This window comes from Trichosurus vulpecula, chromosome 2, assembly GCF_011100635.1.
Source record: "Trichosurus vulpecula isolate mTriVul1 chromosome 2, mTriVul1.pri, whole genome shotgun sequence".
NCBI classification, from domain to species: Eukaryota; Metazoa; Chordata; class Mammalia; order Diprotodontia; family Phalangeridae; genus Trichosurus; species Trichosurus vulpecula.
The window spans coordinates 287,971,651-287,998,527 of NC_050574.1; the positions used below are offsets into that span (position 1 = coordinate 287,971,651).

The 26,877-nt window shown below is 36.9% G+C and overlaps 1 protein-coding gene across 1 annotated transcript in view; it reads right to left on the reverse strand.

Annotated features, from left to right (window-relative positions):
• The window catches only part of THSD7B (thrombospondin type 1 domain containing 7B), a 1,008,764-nt gene that overhangs the window by 126,958 nt on the left and 854,929 nt on the right, over positions 1–26,877 (reverse strand). Inside the window, exons 15-16 of the mRNA XM_036746882.1 lie at positions 21,249–21,382; positions 19,910–20,063 (exon numbers count right to left, since the gene is read on the reverse strand). Of these exons, the coding sequence (XP_036602777.1) occupies positions 19,910–20,063; positions 21,249–21,382 (288 nt within the window). The remainder of the gene's footprint in view (positions 1–19,909; positions 20,064–21,248; positions 21,383–26,877) is intronic.

The following is a 26,877-nucleotide window of genomic DNA, read 5'->3' on the forward strand; positions in this document are numbered from 1 at the left end:
AACCCTTGGTCAATTTGGTTAAAAAATAAAGAAGAAAACCAAATTACCAGTATCAAAAATGAAAAGGGTGAATTCACCTCCAATGAAGAGGAAATTAAAACAATAATTAGGAATTATTTTGCCTATCGTATGCTCATAAATTTGACAACCTTAGGGAAATGGATGAATGTTCACAAAAATATAAATTGCAAAGGTTAACAGAAGAGGAAGTAAAATATCTAAATAACACTATCTCAGAAAAAGAAATTGAGCAATCCATGAATGAACTCACTAGGTAAAAATCTCCAGGGCCAGATGGTTTTACATGTGAATTCTATCAAACATTTAAAGAACAATTAATTCCCATACTCTATAGACTATTTGCTAAAATATAAGAGTCATACCAAATTATTTTTATGACCCAAATATGGTACTAATACCTAAACCAGGAAGAATCAAAACAGAGAAAGAAATTTATAGACCAAATTCCCTAATTAATTTTGATGCAAAAATTTTAAATAAAATATTAGCCAAAAGATTGCAGCAACTTATCATGAGAGTAATACATTATGATCAGGTAGGATTTATTCCAGGAATGCAGGGCTGGTTCAATATTAAGAAAACTATCAGCATAGTTGATCATATCAACAACAAAACTAGCAGAAACCATATGATTACCTCAATAGGTGCAGAAAAAGCTTTTGACAAGATACAACACTCGTTCCTATTAAAATCACTAGAAACCATAGGAATAAAGAGAATATAAGTAGCATCTACCTAAAACCATAAGCAAGCATTATATGTAATGGGGATAAGCTTGATGCATTCCCAATAAGATCAGGGGTGAAACAAGGATGTCCATTATCACCCCTATTATTCAATTTGGTACTAGAAATTTTAGCTTTAGTAATAAGAGAAGAAAAAGAAATTGAAAGAACTAGAATAGGCAAAGAAAAGCTAAGTTATCACTCTTTGCAGATGATATGATGATTTACTTAGAAAATCATAGAGAATGAAGTAAAAAACTACTTGAAACAATAAAAAAAAACTTTAGCAAAGTTGCAAGATATAAAATAAACCCACATAAATCCTCAACATTCCTATATATTACTAACAAAGCCCAACAGCAAGAGATAGAAAGAGAAATTCCATTTAAAGTTATAAAATATTTAGGAGTCTACCTGCCAAGACAAACCTAGGACCTATATGAAGAGAATTACAAAACACTTTTCACATAAGTCAGATCTAAATAAGCGGGAAAACATCACCTGCTTGTGGTTAGGTATTATAATAAAAATGATAATTGTACCTAAATTAATTTACTTATTCAGTGCCAGAGCAATTAAACTACCAAAAATTATTTTGCAGAGCTGGATAAAATAACAACAAAATTCATCTGGAAGAACAAAAGGTCCAGATATCAAGGAAATTAATGAAAAGAAATGCTAAGGAAGGTGGCCTAGCCATACCAGATATCAAAATGTACTATAAAGCAGCAGTCATCAAAACTACTTGGTACTGGCTGAGAAACATAGTGGCAGATCAGTGGAATAGTTTAAGTACACAAGAAGCAGTAGTCAATGATATAGCAATTTACTCTTTGATAAACCCAAAGAGGCCAGCTTCCGGGTTAAGAATTCACTGTTACACAAAAACTGCTAGAAAAAATTGGAAAATGGTAGGCAGAAACTGGGCATAGACCAATATCTTACACGGTATACCAAAATAAAATCAAAATGGGTTCATGATTTAGGAATAAAGCTGATGCTCTAAGCAATTTGGGAGAACAAGAAATAGTTTACCTGTCAGATTTATGGAAAAGGAAGAATTCATGACCCAACAAGAGATAGAGAGCATTACAAAATGCAAAATGGATAATTTTGATTACGTTAAATTGAAAAGTTTTTGTACAAACAAATCCAATGCAACAAAGATGAGGTGGGAAGCAGAAAATTGGGAGGAAATCTTTACAACCAGTGCCTCAGATAAAAGCCTCATATCCAAAACATACAGGGAACTGAGCCAATTTTATAGGAATACAAGTCATTCCCCAATTGAGAAATGGTCAAAGGATATGAACAGGCAGTTTTCAGAGGTAGAAACTAAATATATCTATAGGCATATGAAAAAATGCTCTAGATCACTATTGATTAGAGAAAAGCAAGTCAAAACAATTCTTAGGTACCACATCTCTCCTTTCAGACTGGCTAACATGACAAAACAGGAAAATGATAAATGCTGGAGAGGATGTGGGAAAATTGGAACATTGTTATTTTGTTGGTGAAGTTGTGAACTGATCCAGCCATTCTGGAGAGCAATTTGGAATGATGCCCAAAGGGCTATAAAATGTGCATACCCTTTGACCCAGCAATACCACTTCTAGGGCAATATCTCAAAGAGATTACACAAGGGGGAAAGGGACCCATATGTACAAAAATATTTATAGCAGCTCTTTTTGTGGGGGTACAGAATTGGAAATCAAGATGATGCCCATCAATTAAGGAATGGATAAACAAATTGTGGTATATGAATGTAGTAGAATACTATTGTGGTATAAGAAATGAAGAGCAGTTGGACTTAATTATAACCTGGAATGATTTATATCAGGGCTGTCCAACGTTAGGTTTTTATTGAAACAATTGACAATGTATTTTCATTTACCATTTTAGTGAGAGCTTTGAGGCAGCTGGGCTTCATTTACTAAAGCATTTATATAAATTTCTCTGCTTGTAGGTGGGCTCCATAAATCGCACTGCAGCCTGCAAGAGTCCTGCGGCTGCATTTTTGACAACCTTGATCTATATGAACAGATGCTGAATGAGGGGAGCACAACCAGGAGATCATTATACATGACTATAGACACACAGGATCTGTAAGCACTAACTTTGATAGACTTGACTTCTGTCATCAATGCAAGGTTCAAAGATGGCTCCAAAAGACTCTTGATGAAAAAAGCTATGCACGTTCAGAAAAAGAATTATCTGAATCTGAATCTGAATGCATATTGAGGCAAACTTTTTGCTCTCTTTTTCCCCTTCTTTTTTGTTCTTGTTTCTCCTTTCTCATGATTCATTCCATTGGTTATAATTCTTCTTTACAACTGGACTATTATGTAAATAGTTTCAATGTGAATTTATATATAGAACCTACATTAGATTATATGCCCTCTTGTGGGGAAGGGGGGAGGAGAAGAAGGGAAAGAAAATTTGGAACCCCAAAACTTGTGGAACTGAGTGATGTAGATTAAAAATAAAAAATTATAAAAAAATTAAAAATGCAAGTCATACCCCAATTGATAAATGATCAAAGGATATGAACAGGTAGTTTTCATAGGAAATCACTATTGATTAGAGAAATGCAAATCAAAACAACTCTTAGGTACCACGTCTCTTCTGTCAGATTGGCTAACGACAAAATAGGAAAATTATAAATGCTGGAGAAAATGTGGGAAAACTGGAACACTGTTGCATTGTTGGTGGAGTTGTGAACTTATCCAACCATTCTGGAGAGCAGTTTGGAACTATGGCCAAAGGGCTATAAAATGAGCATACCCTTTTACCCAGGAATACCACTTCTAGGGCTATATCCCAGAGAGATCGTACAAGTGGGAAAAAGACCCATATGTATTAAAATACTTATAGCAGCTATTTTTGTGGCAGCAAAGAATTAGAAATCAAAGGAATGCCCATCAATTGAGGAGTAGCTAAATATATTGTGGTATATGAATGTAATGGAATGCTATTGTACTATAAGAAATGAGGAGCAGATGTGACTTCCTAATAATCTGGAAAGACTTGTATGATCTGATGCTGAGTGAGGGGAGTAGAACCAGAAGAACATTATACATGATTATAGACACATGGTATTTGTGATGACTAACTTTGATAGGCTTGGCTCTTCTCAACAATGCAAGGTTCAAAGACAGCTTCAAAAGACTCATGATGGAAAAAGCTATCCACATCCAGAGAAAGAATTACAGAGTCTGAATGCAGACTAAGGCAAACTATTGGCTCTCTCTCTTTCTCTCTCTCTCTCTCTCTCCCACCCTCTTTCTTGTTTCTTCTTTCTCATGGTTTATTCCATTGGTTATGATTCTTCTTTATAACTTGACTATCATGAAAATAAGTTTAACGTGAAGGTATATGTAGAACCTATATCAGATTACATACTGTCTTGGGAGAAGTGGGGAGGAGAGGGCAGGGGAGAAAATTTGGAACTCAGAAACTTGTGGACCTGAGTGTTGTAAACTAAAAATAAAAAATAAATTTAAAAAATAATGAAGAAAAAAAGAAAGATAAGGGGAAAAAACAAACTGGAAGGTTTTTTGTTTGTTTATTTTTTTCCTTGTCTTATATCTTCAGCATTTAGTAGTGTTGGCACATAGTAGGCATGTAAGAAATGCTTACTGAGTTACTATTGACTGACTAATATTATATATGAACTGAGTTAAACTGTGGGAATAAGCCCATTACCTTTCCCAGAGACTGAGAAGTGTAAGGGGAATTATGCCCTTAAAGTGTTGACAGGGGCAGGGGTGGGGGGAGTTTCATATTTGTTTTTACTATATCATTGAAGTAAACATTCCTCTGAAAAGTTAATATGATGTTAAATGGCTAAATGGAATTGAGGTGTTAGTCTCTTGGGACCACCTCCCCATACTGTAGTCCTTTTTTCTCTGCAAGCTTGGTAAATTCTCTCTGACTGTAAGTTACTCACTGCTCCCCAGCAAACATTCTCCAAAACTCTTGGTGATCCAGAACACAAGAATCCTGCCTCTCACTAAAAAAAAAAGAAATTAAACTGTCTCATTGTCTTATAGACCTGATAATCTACCAGTAGGAGGCTTTGTATCTGCAGATGATGAATATCCAGTAACAAACCAGCTGAGCCAATGAGAAATTCAACAAACTCCAGGGAAATTTGGGAGCCTTGTACCAGAATATGTGGAATTTGATTCACTGCCCCAAATAGCAGAAAAAAGCCTCCTAGAATGATTCACCAGACAGACATATGACAATCTGCCAATTCCATGTCAACAAGTCAAATTACTGAATATTAAGGTCTTGTGCAAATAAAATTGTTAATAAATCACAGCCTCCTAGGAACTTCTCACAGTTTGGTCCAAGGTATCTTTTATTATATCATACCTGATGAGATTAGGATGTGACTCCTTCTCAAAGGGAATGGCTCTTTCTCAATTCAGAAACAAACATTTGTTAATGTACCTATTGTTCAGTTGTTTCAGTCCTGTGTGATTTGTCATGATGCCATATTGGTTTTGTTTTCTGTTTTTTTTTCCTTTTAGCAAAGATACTGGAGTGATTTGTCCTTTCCTTCTCCAGCTCATGTTACAGATGAGGAAACTTAGGCAAACAAGGTTAAGAAACATACCCAGTGTCACATAGATAGTAAGTGTCTAAGGCCAGACACTTATAGAGGTAAGTCTTTCTGATTCCAAACCCAGTGTTCTATCCACTGCACCACCTAGATGCCCTAATGCAACTATAGTATCTGTCAAGTGGTGTTCAATGTACCAGGGATTAATAATATTGAATAGTTTTTTCCAGAAGAACATGGGAAATTTTGTTCATTCTTCTACTCTTTTAGCCAAGTGATAGATTTTTTTCAGCAGGGGAAAGAGACTATGATGAAGCATGCTACCTTCCTTAGAATTCTAAGTCAGTATTTTCTGTGGCCTGAACCTGCCATGGTTAAGAAATATTGTGGCAGCACATTTATCAGTGCCTATTTGAGGTGAATTATCCAAGGTGGAAGCAGCCAAAGGTCTGTGCAGCACTGTTCTGACAGTATGCCTACATCTAGAGATGTGGTGGTTCTTCAGAATTCTTCACACTTCCCAACAAACAGCAAAATAATAGACACACAGGTTCAACCCATACCTACCGTCCAAGCCCTAATGTAATAGAGTGATGATACCAAATCTGCCAGCAGACTGGATGATCTTCAAAGGAGGAGTATTAATTGTTGTCCTTCATTCTCTAAGAGAACCAAAGTGACATCACTATGTTGGGATTAAAGTGCAGTGTGTCCAGCTCTGGCTGATCAGATGCATACAAGCTCAGAAGGCTCTACAAAAGGTTGGGCACACATAGTCTATATGAACATTTGGAGTGGCTATGTCTCTAGTTTTGTATTTGTCATGCTTCTGTTCTGCTTTGTTCATAAAGCACAGCACCTTCTTTGATGTGGGCACACTGTGCTGGGTGGTCCTATGCCAGTGTCCCTCATGTCTCATAATCAATTACAAAGTTCTTTAAAGAGACCTATTGTATTGCTTCTTCTGACCTCCATGTGAGTGCTTGCCATTTGTGAGTTCTCTGTGAAATAGCCTTTTAGGCAAAAATACATTTGGCATTTGAACAACACGGCCAGTCCATCAGAGTTGCACTCTCTGCAGTAGAGTTTGAATGCTTAGCAATTCACCTCAAGAAAGGATCTCTGTATCCAGTCAAAGGAGGAATATGGTTGTCCTTTCAAAGAGGCAAAGGTACCAGAAAACTAGATCCAAGGACAAGGGAATGCAATATAGCTCTATAACCCCCAATCTGCCTAAGTAGTAGAACTCCTTCTGTTAGGTGACCAGTACTCCGTCTGTCCTGACCCTTGAATTACAGTTTCTAAACTGTCTTTTAATTGCAAATTTAGTGGACACTAGGTCCTTTAGAATACTATAGACTTGGTTGTTGATCATTAAGCATAAGTGTCCCTTTAAGTCCACAAATGTTCAAGCACAGTAGAGATAAAAATGACGTATGTCTTCCTCTCCAGAGTTGTATACTATGTGAACAAAAGCCTGTGTCACCAGGTCAGAGATTTCTGAAAGCATCTCACACTGAACATTACCATCCCCATCTCCTATTAGTACTAGGAGTTGGTTTTATTGGGTGATGTTATATAATCCAGATATATCATAGGAATTACAGAGTTCATATTGAACTCTGTACTGTGCTGGTAACTTGCTTATGCTGCATCCAACTTCATCCACCCCAACAAGATCTTCAACTGTGGGACTCCTTCCCAATTCACCCTGAATATCCAAGACAGAAGCAAGACCAATAACCAGCTTTGATAACTAAACCATTAACTTGTCATGGAACTTTCAATTACTTGCAGCTAATTAGAGTCATTAGTAATAGTACATAATATACAATAATAGCAGATAATATACAATTAGTGGATTCAGAAAGTCTGGACTCAAATAGAAATCTTTTATGATTTAATGTCAATTTGGAAGGATGTCTTTCATGGAGTGGCCCCAGGGCTAGTGTTTACCTTGTGACATTTATCATATTTATTAATTTCTTATAAAAAGGCTGAAAATGTACATGTATCCAATTTAGAAGTGACAAGAAGCTAGAAGGAAGAGTAAAGATACTGGATAACAGAATCAGAATCCAGAATAAAAACAAAAACAAAAACCACATATTGACAGGTATGAATGCAGAAATTCAATAGAGATAGATGTGAAATCTTACATCCAGGCTAAACATATCAACTGTGCAAGCAAAAGACTGGGGAAATGTGGAAAGAGAATAGTCCATCTGAGAAAGATCACGTTATAGTGGCCAGCAAGTTGACATGAGCCAACAGTTTGAAATAGTGGCCAAAAGTGTTATTTTAATTTCAGGCTACATTAAGAAAGGCATTATGTCCAAGACTTAATGTTCCATTGCTTAGCACAGTGTCTGGATAAGTAGGCTGACACAGTAGGTTGTCAATAAATGCTTGTTGACTTGACTAGGGAGGTGAATATTGTGCTGTACTCTGCCCCAGTCAGATTATATCTGGAGTATTTTATTCTATTCTGAGCAGTCTATTTTAGGAAGGACATTGTTAAGGTGGAAATCACCTAAAGAAGGATAAAGAGGGGTGATGAAGGACCTTGAGATTATTTTATATGTCAGTTAAAAGAAATGGGAACAGTTAGCTTGGAGAAGAGATGACTTAGATGGGAATGAGGAAGCAGGAAATGACATTGCCCTCAAGAGAAATCACAAATAACACAAATGAAAGTTGATAAGAACTATGACCTATTATGTGGAAGAGGATATAGATTTGTTCTGTGTGGCCCCATAGTTGCAAAGAGGAAAGATGGAGTCTGATGGAAGGAAAAAAATTCCTAAAACATTAAGTTATATAAAAGTGGAGTGTTCTCCTCACACTGGAGGTCTTGAAGAAAATTCTGAACACATTTTGAGTATATCCCAGATATCATTCCTGTGCAAATTTGACTAAATGGCCTCTGAAATCCCTTCCAAATCTCAAAATATCTCAATTCATTTTTCTACTTTTTGAAGACCAGTCTGCTGAGTGCAGAAAAGTTTCTCACTTATAGATTAAAACTTGGTAATGATTACTTTGACCATAGTACTTAGCAAAACAAATCAGAATACAGAACTGCTTTCTGTCCTGTGTGGCTCTCTTATTCTTGAACTGATACTGAGAGAGTAATAGGAAAAGAGACTGTAGATGCCAAGAAGTATACATTTCAGACCATCTATATATATATTAAGTCAATTTTTAGTGCTCTAAACCTCTAAATGTAAGACCCTTCACTGGTTGAATTTACTACTAAAGACACTAAATCTTACATATGCATATATATACCTCTATCTTAACAGAGGCAATGAGGTGGTACAGTGGACAGATTGATGGATCTGAAGTCAGAAAAACCACAGTTCAAATCTTACCTCAGATATCTGTTAGCTATAGCTATGTGACCCTGGGCAAGTCACAATCTCTCTCTGCCCTCAATTTCCTTATCTATAAAATCATTATCATAATTGCACCCATTTTTGAGGGTTGTAAGGATATAATGATAAAATATTTATAAAGAGCTTTTAAAACCCTTAAAGTTCTATATAAATACTACTATTATTATTATTAACATTTAACTAAAATTAAAAGACAAAAGGAAGATAGGTTTTAAATTTTAAAAAAATGGTTCATAGAGATACACATAATGGAATCAGATGAGTTGTTTTTATCATGTATCCTAAAGTAACAAGAATAGCATTTCCTGGGATATTTGGTAATTTCATGTAGAAATGCTCATAATGAGAACTTGCAGAAAGGCCAAGATAATTAATGTGCTAATTCAATTTCAGAGGATGAAACCATAGAAAAATTTCACAAAGAAACAGAGATGTTCTAAATTAAATTGATGTATACATTAATACCCAATAACTTCTTTTAGGGGCAGTGTAGTTTCAGGGATCAAGAGATAGTATCAGGGTCAGGAAAACCTGAGTTCAAGTCTTGTTTCTAGCACACACTGGCTATGTCACCCTGGACCAGTCTCTAAACCTATTATATCCTAGGCATTTTCTGAGACCAAAAAAATTGCAGAGTAATTGCAGATATACATTCATATGAGTTTCCTCAAAATTTCCATAGAAAGTTGAGCGTAAAAGGGCAGGATAACAAAAAAAAAGATGATATGGTTGAAGATTAAGAAAAAGAAAGAGATGAAAATCTTCTTCAAGACAAGAATCAAGAAGGGTTGAACATGCAAGAACCAAATGCCATCCCAAATAAATGAAACTATTTCTTAATTGATCTAAAATTAGTGCTTACTGATATGTGATCCATTTCTAAACCAACTGTCTCTCATTAGAGCAAATATTTCCTCACACTACTAATTCCTAAGGAAATTTAATTGATGTAATTCAATCACTAAAATAAGGAATCCAGAAAATATTTGAGCCAGCATACACTAGATCATCTTGTTAAGCTGAGAGATATGGGGTTCATTGGTATTACTGTCTTATGAACTCATTTGTAATTTCTTATGGAAAGAATGTTGCAAACATCTTTTAGCAATAGTGCCTAAAAAGTGAGATGCAGTTGAAATTAAAACAAGCCAACAGTTTGGTAAGAAAACAAAGTAGCCATGGTCATCCCCCAAGCAATTAGGAATGAAATGTGAAGGAGAAAAATAGTAGAAGATCTGTCAAGCTCTTTAATGGCTCATATTGAATCATTTCTTCATCAGTGGCAATTGATTTGCCATGCCCTACTTGAAGATATGGGAATGCCATAAAAGAGAAAAAATGACCAGAAAAGCTAGGCCTAACCAATGACATATAACAAAGATTGCTGGAACAATCACAAAGACATATGAATGGGGAAATGTTACTATATACTGAGTGGAAAAAATAGATTTAAAAAGAAATGATTCAGAAAATACTAATAACTAAAAACCAATATGCCTATGTTTTCATCTCCACAAAGTCTTTGTGGTTATAATCTCCACAAAGGATCAAAGACATCCTCAAACATCATGTGAGAAAAAGATTAAACCAGTTTCCCAAAATAATATTTATAGAGGATATCTTTATAGTTGCACAAGATACCAAACAATATTCAGAACAGATTACATAATATTTACTGATCTTTTCTTTTTTATAATAACAAAAGTATTTGTTTCTTTAAAGGCTTTTCTTCAACAAGGTATATCATGCACATTTGATTAAGCCATATGTGCTTGTTAGAAGCAACAGCAAAGTAAGCTTAATTGGATAACTTTGATTATTAATATCAAGCAAAAAATAAAACAGTAAGAATGACGCATGTTTAGCAAAGGTCTATACCACTATCATGGTGGCTATATCCAGCATAGAGTCAAAAAGGAAAAGAGATTGCCTGCAGGTTGTGGTATCATCCTTATGCTCTCAATAACATGTAATAGTATGTTGATTGCATCAAAAGTTGCTAGAAATAGTTTAGAATAACTATCCATGTCAGAAAAGCCAAGTGGAAAAGAATGCCTGATAGGCACAGAACTACAAATTACAGAACTTGAGAGCTGGAAGCGACATACTTCAACCTTCTAGTCAACACATACACAAAGGAATCCTCACTACGACATACCTGAAAAGTGGTTGTTCAATCTTTTCTGGAATATTTCTGAGGTGAAATCTACTAACTCTCAAAGTGAGTGATTCCACTTTAGGTCTGCTCTAATTGTAAGGAAGTCTTTTTCTTTAATACTATCTTCCCTAATATCAAGCCTAAATTGGCTTCTTTGCAAATTTTACCCATTGCTTCCAGTTTTGCCCTCTGGGGCCAAACAGAACGAATCTAATACTCCCTCCATGTGGCAGTCCTTCAAATACTTAAATGTATTTAGCATGTCCCTGTTAAGTTTCTGTTTCTTCAAATGTAAACATGCTTAGGTCCTTAACCTATTCTCAAACACATGAATTCAAGTCCTTTCACTATACTGTTTGCTCTCTTTGGATACTCTGCAGTTTATTAACGTCCTTAACTGTTGGTGACCAGAACTGAATGCAATATTCCCACTGACAAGGGAAGACTACCATGGGATCATAACCTCCCTGTTCATGGAAAAAAAAACATGTTGGGCAGAACCCTTTGGATGTTTGGGGAAGGGCATGGGCAAGAATCACAAGAGGGAAGACTCTGTTGCTGTGTTTTATCTTTGCTATTAGAAGTAGAAACCAAAATAATAAGATTATAGCTACATTAAAGTATAGAGTATTGACTTCTACATACTCATATCTCACACTGCAGTGTTAGTCATTGATATCAACATAGGGACATGGAGGCTACTTAGGTCAAAGTGCAATATACTTTACTTTGCAAGCAAAAAATGTATATAAATGACAAAGCAACAGGTATTATGCTACCAGGGATGTGATACAGCCTCTAAGAACCTGGTGTGACTCAGGTAGTACACACTATGATCTCTCTACCTAATATATTTTATCCACCTAATACCTACCATATGAACTACAATTCTCACTGGTCTTTGTGAGGTTCTAACCTTGAACCCTAACTGAACCTATACTATCCTTCACAAGAAATCTTGAATTTATGCTAGCAGCAAGATCACCACCAGCAGCTGGTAAACTGGGGAGGATGCAGGCCTGAAGGAAGGAAATGTGTTTCTGTGTATACACCAGAATTAGTTCAAGCCTCCCCCCAATAATCTTATCAGGAAGGCATTCCATGCAACTGCCCTGCATTTTAGACATAAGTAGGGGGTAGGAGGCAAGGCTAGTGCACCAGCACCATAAGAAGGAGATTGCCTTGAGTTAATTCTTTGTGTATGACAAGTCATCAGAAGTCAGAAATCCATGCTTAGACTCTGCTCTATACCACCATGGTACTTGGGGAGAATGGGCCTAAATTTAAAGCAATTGCTACAAAATGTTTCTTTCCACAAAGTTCAGATCTGAATGTGGCAGGCATAGCCAATGGACAAGTTGGTCATGCTTTCCTTTGATTCATGGGTGCTCTGAGTCAAGTGTACCACTTTACTATTTTACTCTTTAGTATGGTGGGATGTTGGCAAACCTTGGCATTCCCAGCACTGGGATTCTGGCAGCTTACCCTTCTGGCTTTTTGAAGCTTACAAGGTCATAGACTATTGTATTTGTCAGTATATATTCACCTAAGACAGGAAAGAATAGATCACAGGGACAGGAACAACAGCAGAATCATGTGATCATGACTTCATGTTCACTTCATTGGATGGGTCTGGTGTTGTCTCTCTCTCCTCACCTGGAAGCTTAGAGTAATCCATTCCTCCTCATCTGAATGCAACTAGGGAAGAGATTGAAAGAGAAAGAGAGAGAGAGAGACAAAGAGGGAACAAGAGATAGAGACAGAGAGCCAGACAGACTTTCTTTGGCTAGTTGGGCCTTCGGAATGCACACTCAATTCTATCTCAGCAGTCAATCAAAAGTATATTTTTTCATCCCATCATTAGCAAACTGGACATAGTCACAAAATATCCATGAAGAGCAGCCCCCCTCCGTCTTACATCATTAGGCACCTTCAAAAGCAAGCTCACCAAGGCAGCCTACATCGTTTAGTAGCAGACAAAGCACAAACTCTGAGTAGATGGTTATGGGAAGGGACTCCTGTTGGCTAGTTCCCCTTATGTTAGTTATAGAGAAAGATACAAAACAGTATGTGTGTGCCAAATTGTGTGGTGTAGACTGTTAAGTACTGTAGGAGTTCAGTGAGGAAGATTAAAGATGGTCAAAGAGATCTAAATAATTGGTTGCTGTTTTCATTTAACCAGCAGTCTATCATTGTGCTGTTAAATGAGAATTGTTGATCAGGAACAAGCCATTGCTTGAGAAAATGTTATTGAAAACCATTACTACCTCAAGGCAAAGACCAATTATGAAGTAGAAACAGAAGATGATGGCCTGGTGATGAGAGAATGCCAGGAGATACCAATTATTTTTCCATGCCCCAATTTTTTTCTTTTCTTTTTTCCTTCCTACTATCACTACTATAAAGAGTGGACTGTCAGAATTGAATAAACCAATGGCAGCAACATGAAAGGAAAAGGAAAAATTGTCCCTTGATTTGAAAAGAGATATTTAAAAGAAGACCCTATGCAGGGTTCTTCTGAATATAACCACCATTAGCTATATGTTCTTACTTATTGATTAATGACACAGGCAGGAGGAGTCAATGTAAAAATGTTATATGCAAAAAAATGTATCTTTTCTCCATTGAACCCAAGTTATGATGCTGCTTACAGTGTTTGGTAACATTGGTTATCCATAAAATTATTGTTTTAGTCAAATTACAAAAAAAAAAACTCAATTACGTTAATAAAATAGGAATGTTCTGGTTCACAATGGTGGCTGATTCTTATTGGGTGGGACACCCCTATGTGGTAGGTACTAGAATGATTATTTTCAGGCAAGGAGAGATAGACATTCTAGGGGTCCCTTAGAAAGGGATTACCCAAAGCACAGTACTCAGAATCTCCAAGAAAATAACTCATGAGTGATTCAAATGCTAAAATCCAGAAGTCCATAATAGTAACAGAAAAAAGGGAAGGAAGTGGTTAGGGAAAGCATCTGAGTCAATCAGCAAAGAATCCTAAGGCAGAAAGAATCAACATGATGGAAAAGGCAAAAAAGTACTATAGTCCTGCTGTTGTTCTTGTTCCTGTAGTCTATCTTTTCCTGCCTAAAATGAATGTATACTGAAGAATACTAATCTATGACCTTGTGAGCTTCAAAAAGCAAGAACGGTAAGCTGCCAGACTTCCAGTGATGGGAATGCCAAGGGTTACCAACATCCAACCTTGGTGAAGAGCAAAATGATAAAGTAATATATTTGATTTCGAGTAGTGATGAATGAAAGGAGAATAAGATCAACTTGTCCATTTGGCTATGCCTGTCACATTCAGATCTAAACTTTGTGGAAAGAAATATTTTGTTAAACTGCTTTCCCCATGTACCAAGGTGGTATAGGGCAGAGTGTATTCACAGGTGTCAAAAGGAAATAATTGTGCTCCTTTTCTTGTCATATCGTCTCAGTAAATATCCCTTTGTTGGTGCTAATTGATGTTAATTAGTTTTGATGCTGGGGTACTAATAATTGCGGACTGATACTGGAGAGCTCATATTAGAATGTGATCTTGAGTAGAAAGAATTAGTTGGGTACCTATTCAACCCTCAGAAGTCTCCCTAGAAACCTGAGGGGAAGATGTAACCAGAAGCTTCCTTGGAGACACAACTTGTAAGCGTAAGCAAGAGTTAGCAAATAAACCCCCACAGTCCATAGGGGGGGTCCATAATATATTCATTTGTATGTCTTTTCTCTCCACTAGATGATAACCTCCTTGAGATCAAGACTCATGTGTTACCCATTTCTGCTTTGATATCCTGACCGATCCTAGCACAGAAATTGACACATAACAAATTCTCTCTCCCTCTCTCTCTTTGTCTCTCTCATGTTTTCTTATAACACAAATGCTCTCCTTCCCCAGATATCTAGCTTAATGGAGAGACTATCCTACTTCATCTCTAATATACAAATTCTCTTCTGTAGCAGGGCCAAAGGCTACCTTCCTGAAGTGGCTATTTGCTTGCCTACATAAAATAAAGTAGTTATCTCCAGGAGTCCATTTTGTAGGGCCTAATGTAGTGCTAGACATCTGGCAGCTGCTCAGTGAATATTAATTAAGTGTGATGACCCTGAAGCTGCTTCACACAGAAGGAAACGGTTTTTTTGGGGGAATGAAAACTCCCAGAGTCACCAAATGTTGAATCCCTGCAGCTTCCAAGAACAGCATATCAATTTGGCATTGGAAAGGAGGATGATACAGAAGAGATTCACAGTTTCTCTGTCAAGGCTCTTGGCTATAAGTTCCAGGGAGAGGGTGGCTCTGGAACTATGATGGCTAGAATTGTCCCTGAGGAAGTGTTACCTCCAAAACTGTCATGTCATCCAAGAGAGGATACTCAATGGATGACATACAGAAGAGTATTAGTTACTCAAAGGAGGAATCCTGGATGCTGACTTTTTCCAACCTACTTCCCTGGGCAGGGCCATTTCCAGAAATAGTGTCACTGCACAGAAATGCTGAGTCACCAGTAATTAAATGTCATTGCTGACAGCCCTTCTCCAAAAACAACACAGGAGTGCCATGGATTAAAGGGCATTTTTCTTAACCTCAAACGTTTCTTTCAGAATGCTTATCAAAAAGCTGTCACACTTTCCCCTTATCCTTTTGAGGTACTCTCTCCACCAAAAAAGATTGACGGCTCAGTTTAGCCTCATAGAACCTTTTGCATGCATAAAGAACTAAAGAGCAATCCAGAGACAGAGAAAAAGAGCACATCTGTGGCAGTGTTTTGTTTTGACTGAGAATCAACCCAGATTTTATTTTTTTGAAGGCACGAGCAGCTTCTCCACAAAGTGATTGGGTTGTGATACTCCCTTAGAGGTGGTTAGAGTGATCAGGCAGCTAGATAGCTGAGTCACTGTTTGATCATGAGGCAACATTTGGAAAGCCCTGGTACTGAGGCTTGAATTCCAGCTGGCAGAGGTTATGCTTGGCAGTCATTCTGATCATTCACTGAAGCATTCAAGTGATGAAAGTTTGATAGGAATCAATTAAAATTCAAATCATTGTTCAAGTTGAGGTGTCTTCTAGAGGAAGATTTCTAAATGGTTGGCTTTCCCTGAAAGTTTGCTTTCACCTGTTATGAACTAGCTCTCTGAGACTCTGGTTTCTCCTTTCTACTCATTCTACTCACTATTCAATAACAAACCAACCAACCAACAAATAAATAAATATAGGATTGAGTTAGCTGGCCTCTCTGCCCCTTCGTGGTCTAGATCTAGGATCCTATTATTCTACGTTTTCCTACATATAACTTAAAAAGCTGCATTTTATTTTAACAGCTTCTACACACAATGTTCCAATTTAAAAAAAAAATAAAAACACATGCTGCAGGGAAAAGAAAGAGTATGAACATGCAGGTAAATGAAATACATTGCTTTCCATTTTCTACAAATTCCTCCTTGAATTGTGTTTGTTCTTGTTCAATATATTTATAGTCTTAAATGTTTCCCAATATAGTGTGAAAATGGTCCCAGTACAATTTTTAATATCTCCATCTTCTTCTTCTCTCTGGGATATAATTGGCAGTTATTGCTAGGTCATTAACTCATTCATACACAGTTATCTTTCCAATGTCTTACTCTTTTTTTCCCCTTAGCACTATCAGGTTTAGAGATAGAGTCTGTTTTCAAGCAGAGAGGTGACAAATTTTATTTCTGAAGGATCAACTAATACTCATTTCAGGTTTTGAGGGTGATATTTCCTTGGTGAAAAAATAAGTACAACTTTATTTCTACTTCCCAACTACCACTATAAAAAGACTGTAGGAGACACCATGGGAGTTTTAATCTCCTTCTACTGAATTGTTTTGATCCCTTGGTCTAAGGGAGACAAATCAGAAACGAATTCCCCAAGGTCCTTGAATTAGCAATATTTTCTTTTGTAAATCTATATGAAACAAACCAACCAAAAGGACAGAGAAAGGAAAATAAAAAGAGTCTCATGTATATTGTAAGATCCTCAAGGACAAAGACTATTCTACTTCTCTTCTATCCTGTGTAGTGTTGGCTAAGTGATAAATACTCCAGATGTATTTGAGCAGAATCATGGCTAAAAGGTTAGAGTTCTGAGTTTAGTGTTTGAAAGACCAAGGTTCAAATACAGCATCTGATGTATTTTATTATTATTTATTTTTAATTACTATTTATAAGACTATGGAAAATCTCAATCTCTGTGCCTTGATGGCTTCATTTATAACAAAAAAGGGAGCTAATAATATCTTTTGCACTTCTATGACAGATGGGCTATAAAATAATATATGTACTTTGCCAACTTTAAAGTTCTATAGATACATCCGCTGTAGATCTGAGAAGAACTCTGAGAGAAAACTGCTTAGAAAGCTAATTTTTAGAGGACAGGATTTTTTTTCCAATCTATTAAAAAACAGAGTGTGCCCTAATAGTGTCCAAACAACCAAACAATTCACCTTTCTTTCTGTCTGAGAATCAGCTGAAGATCGCCACTGGTTCTCACAAACCACACAAGGCCAGGATCTGGGTCATCCATTTCCCTGTCACTGTCCATAGCACCTAAGCCAGACACTAAATAAAGAATATATGTCCTATACATATTTGGCCATTGACTTGTTTTATTGTGTAGACTATTTAAATTAACTGATTATGTTACAATTTAGCATTCCATAGAGAACCTCAGTATCCTGAATCTCTGGCTTATGTGGATATGTGGAAGATGTAATATGCTTCAGCCAAATCAAAGCAGAACACTATCTGCATAAATAAGAGGAAAATAGGGTTTTCTTCTGAATAATCTCTAGATCATTTCCTTTGGCTAGCATAACCTATCATGAGAGAGAACAGAGCAAAATATGGCCAGCTGCACCTATCATCAAATGTCAAGTAACAGACCACCCGTAGTTAAAAGAGAATCATATAAAACAGTTGCCAACATTTATAACCACTAGAATCATGGCGCAAAGAGCATTGTACATATGCTTTTTTATACAGATGTAGATTTTTCATTAATGTGTATTAAAACTCTTGATTGCTAAGCAAACAACAGTCCTTGTTGTGTCTATAAAATACCATAAGATCAAGGAAATCTTGATTCAAGCTACTTGTTTTTGTTTGTGTTCTGTTTTTTAATCAGCAACAGTGTATACTTCCTGTCTCCTAAATTCAGACAGCTGCACATCCAGGGAGTTCTGTGTTTGGGCTAGATTATGCCAATCAACCAACAATCATTTATTAAGCTTTTATTATGTGCTAGCCATGGCATAAAGTGTTAGAAGTACAAAAAGAGGTAAAAGACAGTCCCTGCCCTCAAGGAGCTTATAATCTAATGGTTGTTGGGAATCATGGTGATAAATGATTGTTTTTTTTTTTTACTTTTTCACTTGGATATTTTACAAGCAATACACAAAAGAAGGAACTTCACACTTATAATTATAGGATATGACCAGCATTAAAACTATTGCTCAACACACCCCTAGACCACGAGTAATAATCCTAGAATAAAAATGGAAACAGCTGGACAAATCTTTCAGATTTCTCTTCTTCCAAATTCTCAGTCTTTCTGAATCCTACATGATTTATTTTTTAAACAAAGTAAACTTCAAAAACAGCCAGTTGGATTCAAGGAGCACTGACCTCAGGATCCTAAGCTACATTGTTTTGCAAAAACTTCCTCCGGATAATACATCAGCCTAATGGCTATAGACATTTCTGTATCCCAATTTAACAGGACAACCTTTTTACAGTAAAGTGTCCAGGGGTTAGTAGAATCTTTCATGAGAGAATTATAGGGAGAACTAAAACAGCTCTTCACCTCTACATTTAATTGAAGTTCTGCAGATCTCTAATTAATAAAGAGTACATGATAGGAACAGTTTTTAAGATAAAGGATGAATTTATGTATTTGGCCATATAACAGAACCATTAAGATAGCTAAAATAGCTTACATTGCTCTTGTAGCAGGACCTGTTTTAGTCGAAGAGAAAATTTAATGGACTTTCTAAGGTGAAAGCTAAATAAGGAACATGTATTTCCAGGGAACACATATCTCCAAGGTATTCCTGAAAGAAATGGCCCAGTAGGCAAAGCAACCTCCTCTCACAAATGTCTAGCTGCTTTTTTTTTAAAAAAATCTTTTTGCCAGAGACAGAAGGAAATGTCTTTCATGAATAGAGTTATATCAATTTCAAAGATAAGGCTTTCAGAGACAATAATTAACCACAGCTCCTAGCCATCCATTGATCTCAAGGACATTATCCCTTTTCACATCACCCTTTGCCCAAATCACCAGTATTGTAATTGAACTAAAAAGACAAGAAACTCACTCTTTCTCTCCCTGATCTATACAACCACACAATACCTTCAGTACTTCCTGACTTTTTGGAAATCATATGCTAAAGGAAATCCAATCTATTTCCATCCTTGGACAGAATAACCGGGGCAAAATTTGTTCCCTGACCATCTTTTGAAAAATGTGAAGTTGAAAACTGAGGCCTGAATAAGGGGTTTATAAGGTCATGCTTGACCTTATGTACATTATGTTGTTGTAAGCTTCTATCCAATCAGGGGCATGCAGTGGGAACATAACAGATCATTGCTTTTTGAGAATAGCAGAAGGAGAAAACAGATCAACACTCTAACGAGCTAAATTACACAATGGAGTTGTGCTCCTGAGATGTAATTGATTCTACCAGGCTAAAAATGGAACGGAAGTGGGAAATTATAATGAGAGTCATTTCATTGCTAAAGAAGAGCCCCTTAACAATAGGAGTACAGCAGAATCCTAGTGTGATCATTACAGGCACATTTCCGCATTCCTGTTGCTAAGATTGAGTCCTGGGAAGAATAGCTGGCATTGAAAATTACTCATTTAACTTGTTGAAATTGTTCACTTCGGTTTCCTCTGTAAAAACATTTTGTCCTCATTATTGGACAGAAGGCTTTGAAAAGCATCGCTGGCAAGCAGAAGGAGGCTGGGTGAGCCATCACAAAAGGATTCTGAGACGCAAGGAGGGGAAGAAGCTTTACGTACCTGTGGGCATTTGCTCCATTGTCCCCAGTTAGACATGACGCACTCATTGGGGCAGAGGAGTGAACATGACTGGGTTTCTGCAGGAATTTCAGCCTGATTGCATAGGGCACTGTCCACCCTGCTGCCTTCACTGTCATCTGTGGCATTTACACATCTGTAAGATTAAAAAAAAAGTTTGAGGGGGAAAAGGTTGTCCCAATGACTGCAGAATAGATTTTATAATACGAGATGAAACATGCAATTAGGACTTAAAAAACCCAAGGAAAGTGGGAATATTTCACTAATTAGTTTGCCAAATAACCTTTACTCTTTCAGTGCTATGTGTACACCATGTGCTATAATAAACAGTGAGGGGAGACAAAAGAAATAGTAAAGATGATCCCTGCCCATAAGGATCTACTTAGAAGACACTATTGTGAAGGAAAGACCCTCTTTTCACCTATCAAATGAGACCATATTTTTAAGGGGTGTAGCAGTGCCTGGAATATAATAGGCACTTAATAATTGCTTGTTCCCTTCCCTTCCCCTGTAAAAGATCTCTAATTCCTGTCTCTCCCCCTCCATTTTTTTCTTTTCCAGATTTTAACTGTATTCATTTTCTAATTCATGTTATCTCTGTGTATCTAATACATACATTCTTTGAAGTAATCTGGAAATAGCCATATTTTCCTCTCAGTGTCGTTTTAAACTGCTCTTCTCTCTCCATTTGAACCCAAGTTACAACCCATCTTTTAGTATTTGCATACGTTTGTTAAACCTAAAATCATTGTTTCATTCACTATTCCCATTAACTGAATTGTATTAAAATGAGAATATTTTGTTTCAGAATTTGCTGACGTCTCCCCAAGGCTAACTGCTAAGGTTTAAAACCACATATTGGATGTGCCAAGACCTATAAAAAGGAAAATACCCATCCCTTAAGTCAACAAACCAACATATTGATCAACAGATAAATCAACTCATTTATAGTCTATCCATCTGCAATCAGTTGATGGTCATGAGTCAGTCACTGGTCTCAGACTATGACATATATAAGTCTTTATAAGAAGCCTATAGGAGACATTTCAAAAGAAATGCCTATGTAAATAAAAAAGATACACATACTTATATTTATATATGTGCGTACATATATACATGTGTATAATTGAATATATATATATATATATATATATATATATATATATATATATATATATATATATACACATTTTTAGTCCAACCATATTTTCTTCAAGAAAGGATATCTGAGTACCACTGGGTGAGACCAACCCCCTTGTTTTTATGAAAATTATAACTTTTTCTTAGCCTTTTCTCCCAAAGTGTTTGGGTTTTCACGTACCTGACTTTTCTAGTTTGTATTCCTTCTCCACAACGGAAAGCCCTTAGCTCACTGTTGATTCTGCATGGAGACCAGTGTTCTGCAACCCACGAATACTGATTGCACTCACTGTAACATGGGACTGCCTCATGTACCTGTTAGGGAAAGAAAACAAAAATATTACTTTAAGCCATGCAGTTTACAAAGAAACAGCCAATCTTGTGCAATGCCTGCTGAATGTAACCTTAGAAATAATGTTGTGGGCCAAACTGGCAAATCAAGTCCCCAAAGTTCAGGGTTGTATTTAACTGCTTTGAATTTACTGAGTTGTTGAAAGATGTTTATCTACATGGGAAATCATCCAAAACATTATTATGCATCTTTGTAGAAGAGATCAAAGCACTGGGTGTCCTAGCACTAAGGACAGGAATTCCATTATAATTTCATTTTCTCAAACAGCTCACACAGCATGTATTAGATAGCCCCAGTCTCAATTATATGTCATATTGTATCATCTATACTTTATGATAACTATTGGAATATATATATATATATATGTGTGTGTGTGTGTGTGTGTGTGTACATGTACATATATACATATTATGTATGTACACATATAGTATGTATATATATATACTTATTTATTAAACAACGAACATTTACTCTTACATTTAATGTATCCCTAGAATGCATAATAAAAAAGTGGTGTTATGGGGCAGCTAGGTGGCATAGTGAATAGAGCACCAGTCCTGGAGTCAGGGGGACCTGAGTTCAAATCCAGGTTCAGACACTTGAAACTTACTAGCTGTGTGATTTGGGCAAGTCGCTTAACCCCAATTGCCTTGCCTTCTCTCCTCTCACAAAAAATGGTGTTTTTTCACTGGAAACTTCTTTTTATATACCTAAATGATCAATTCTAACATGTAAGCATCTAGTCTCTTAGTGTAAGAACTCTGCAAGTTTGGTGTTGTTATTTTGTTTTGTGGAAGTACATAAGACCATAAATGAAAACCTTCCTTCCCCACCCATCCATTCCCTACCACAGAACATCAAAGAGACATTCCCAAAGCAGTTAATAACTGCGTGTATGATTATTTAAAATTTTATTATTAAAAACAATAAAATGTGTTTATTGTACTAGTAATGCTTAGAAAGTTCCTTCCTATGAATGCATTTTGTTTTGCTTTCCTGGACTTACATCAAAATTTCCCTGCCTCATTGAGACTATATTTATAAAGCAACGTTCTCCATTTGTTCAATGTGATACAAAAATCTTTCTGCTGGGCACACACACACATACATATACACACACATGCATACACACATACAAACACACACACACACATACATGAACTAACTTCCTCTGAGATAATGCTCTACATCACAAAGATATCTAAGTCAGGCAATATAGCTTCTTACTTAAACAATTAATTGTGGTTTTGCCCTTTCAAATAAGCAATTGAACCCCAGTGTTTTTCTTCTTTGCCTTTCCACCTTCATAAAATTGTAAATGATGACTCTGCAAGTGTTACCCAAAGAGAACCATTACTTGCAACTTTCTGAATGCAGGGGAAAGCACTATGTAATGGAATAATCTGAAAACAAGATTGGAGCATCATCAGTATGTTAGCTAGAAATCAAACAAGAAAAGGTTATTTGTGGTACACTTTAGGAATCACAAATGATGTCAGAAACTATTTTTAACCATGGAGTTCTATTTGGCTCTCTCACAGAGAGGCATAGAGGGCTGCAAGAAACCACAAAGTAAAAAAGAAAACTATATATATATATATGAGTCAAATCAAAGGAGATGGGGAAATGGAAGTGGAAATGGGTATGAGGAAAATAAGGAATTAAGTAATAAAAGAAACACATTTCATGCTGTGCATCCTGAAATGAAGGCAATGAAAGGGTCAGAAGCCACCCTCTAGATTAGAATATGGAGGTGATAACTTGTAACAAAGAAATTTCTCCAAAAAGCAATGATAAGGCAATAAAGATAAGACAAGGACCTATAATAATGAAAGCAGACATATCAGATTGAAAGGACAGCAATGGCTTTGGCTGTACTGAGGGCAAGAGCTCTGAAAATGAATCCTTCATTGGCTTCAAAAGGTTTTTCTGTGAACTCTTCAGTACATCAGACATATTAAGCAAAGCTCTTTGTGCCATATAGGCTATATAAAAAAGGATCTACACCAAAGCACTTTCCACTGAAAGGACTGGGAGAGGAAATTGAGGGGGACAGTCACTTTTCTGCTTTTCACGGGTGAGATGGACAGCAAATTGATGAGGATCCTCTGAAACTGAGGATAGCTTCTGATACAAACAATACTAACCACAGTTAATACTTGTTTTACTTGTCAAGGCAAGAGATCTGTAGGAAGGGAGAATTAGGCTTAATAATGTATACTTCGTGACCTGATTAGGATATAAATATTATCCTGCTCATTCATTTTTTGATTTTGTTTTTTGTTTTTTTTAGTTGTTTGTGTGTTTTTATTCTGTGTGCTCTATCCCTGTGTTTCAATACTGAAATGTCTGTTTTAGATTCTAAGCTACTTGATCATCCTTCATTTTTAAAGAGGACCAATGTGGGGCGAAGCCAAAGTCACAGCTAGAAAGCAGGGACTTGTTTAAGCTCTCCCCCAAATCCCTCCAAACACCTGTAAAAATGACTTTGAATGAATTCTAGAGCTGTAGAACCCACAAAATAGCAGAGGGAAACAGGTCTCCAGCCCAGGAAAGCCTGTATAGTCACCAGAAAGGGTCTATCTCATGGTGCTGGGAGCAGAGCACAGCCCAGAGTGGGCCACGCCAGGACAGACCAGACCCAGAGTCAGCCAGCTGGAACAGGTTTTGAGGCCACGAATGAGTGAATTGAGGCAGTTACCAGACTTCTCAACCCACAAATGCCAAAGAGCAGGTTAGAGGGAAACTGCAGAATCGAGTTCAGAGTGGTCCGATCACCAGCCCTGGGGGTGGCGGAGGTGGTGCAGCAGTGATGGTGGCAGCAGCAGGAAACTCCCGAAGCTGCTTCCAGAGCTACAGCGTCAGCTACTTCCCGAGTCTCTGGCTCACATGGTGGGAGGAATCTAGCAGTGGATCAGAGCAGGAATGCAAGGTGCGCTTTGTGGGCACAAAGGCAGATTCTCTTGCTGCGCCCTGCTTGGATCTATATCGCGGTCCTGATTGGCAGTTCTTGGGGGAGGAGGAGTGTTGTGTGACAGAGCTTGGGGTGATGGTGGAGTAGAAGTAGCTCTGAAAACAGCAGCACTTGGACCCTAAAGCTTGGGACAAAGTACTCTCTAACCTATAAGCAGTCATATCCTGACAAAAAAACTCAAGGGTCAAGTAGTCGGCTGGGAACATGAACAGGCAGTGAAAATGAACTCAGATATAAACTCAGACTCAAACTCAAATTCTAGATTTCCTTTTTTGGTGACAAAGAAGATCAAAACATAAAGCCAGCAGAAGTCAACAAAGTCAAAAAGCCTACATCAAAAGCCTCCAAGAAAAATATCAATTGGTCTCAGGCCATGGAAGATCTCAAAAAGGATTTAGAAAAGCAAGTAAGAGAAGTAGAGGAAAAATTGGAATGAGAAATGAGAGTGATGCGAGAAAACCATGAAAAACAAGTCAATGAGTTGCTAAAGCAGACCACCAAAAAATACTGAAGAAAATAACACCTTAAAGAACAGACTAACCTAAATGTCAAAAGAGCTCCAAAAAGCCAATGAGGAGAAGAATGTCTTCAAAGGCAGAATTAGCCAAATGGAAAAGAAGGTCTAAAAGACCACTGAGAAAATACCAACTTAAAAATTAGATTGGAGCAAGTGGAAGCTAGTGACTTTATGAGAAATCAAGATATTGTAAAACAGAACCAAAGGAATGAAAAAATGGAAGGTGATGTGAACTATCTCATTGGAAAAACCACTGACCTGGAAAATAGATCCAGGAGACATAATTTAAAAATTATTGGACTACCTGAAAGCTATGATCAAAAAAAGAACCCAGACATCACCTTTCAAGAAATTATCAAGGAGAACTGCCCAGATATTCTAGAGCCAGAGGGTAAAAGAGAAATTGAAAAAATCCACCAATCTCCTCTCGAAAAAGAAAAACTCCTAGGAATATCGTAGTCATATTCCAGAGTTCCCAGGTCAAGGAGAAAATATTGCAAGCAGCCAGAAAAACACAATTTGAGTACTGTGGAAACACAATCAGGATAGCACAAGATCTAGTACCTTCTACATTAAGGGATCGAGGGGTTTGGAATATGGTAATATGAAGGTCAAAGGAGCTAGGATTAAAAACAAGAATCATCTACCCAGCAAAACTGAGTACAATACTTCAGGGGGAAAATGGATATTTGATGAAATAGAGGACTTTCAAGCATTCTTGATGAAAAGACCAGAGGTCAGTAGAAAATCTGACTTTCAAATATAAGAATCATGCGTAGCATGAAAAAGTAAACAGAAAAGAGAAATCATAAGGGACTTACTAAAGTTGAAGTATTTACATTCCTACATGGAAAGATATTTGTAACTCATGAGACCTTCCTCAGTATTAGGGTAGTTGAAGAGAATACACACACACACACACACACACACACACACATATATATATATACACACACATATATATGTGTGTGTATGTATGTATGTATAACACACATGTGTGTATGTATGTATGTATAGACAGAGGGCACAGAGTGAATTGAATATGAAGGGATGATACCTAAAAAAATAAAATTAAGGGATGAGAGAGGAATATATAGGGAGAATGAGAAAGGGAGAGATAGAATGGGGTAAATTATCTCACATAAAAGTGGCAAGAAAAAGCAGTTATGATGGAAGGGAAGGGGGGCGGTGAAAGGGAATGACTGAATCTTGTTCTCATTGGATTTGACTTAAGGAGGGAATAACATACACACTCAATTGGGTATCTTACCCTACATGAAAGTAGAGGAGAAAGGGGTAAGAGGGGATGATAGGAAGGAGGGCAGATTAGGGGAAGTGGTATTCAGAAGCAAACACTTTTGTAAAGGGGCAAGGTCAAAGGAGAAAATAGAATAAATGGGGGTTGGAATAGGATGGAGGGAAATACAGTTAGTCTTTCACAACATCACTATTATGGAAGTGTTTTGCATAATGACACATGTATAACCTATATTGAATTGTTTCCCTTCTCAGTGATGGTGGGTGGGGACGGAAGAAGGGAGAGAATTTGGAACTCAAAGTTTTAAAAACAAATGTTAAAAATTGTCTTTATATGCAACTGGGAAATCAGATATACAGGCAAAGGGGTATATAAATCTATCTTACCCTACAGGAAAGTAAGGGGGAATAGGATGGGGGGGTGATAGAAGTGAGGGCAGACTGGGGAACGGGGTAATCAGAATGCATGCCATCTTGGGGTGGGAGAGGGGAGAGATGGGGAGAAAATTTGTAACTCAAAATCTTGTGGAAATGTATGTTGAAAACTAAAAGTAAATAAATTAATTAAGAAAAAAAACAAGTTTTCAATGTTTTTTCTGTTTCAATTCCATACCCAAATAGCCTCATATTCAAAGTCTTCCATATCATGTTATCCTATCATTCCAACCTATATCACAATTCTTCCTTCTGCATAATCTGGTCAAATTGAT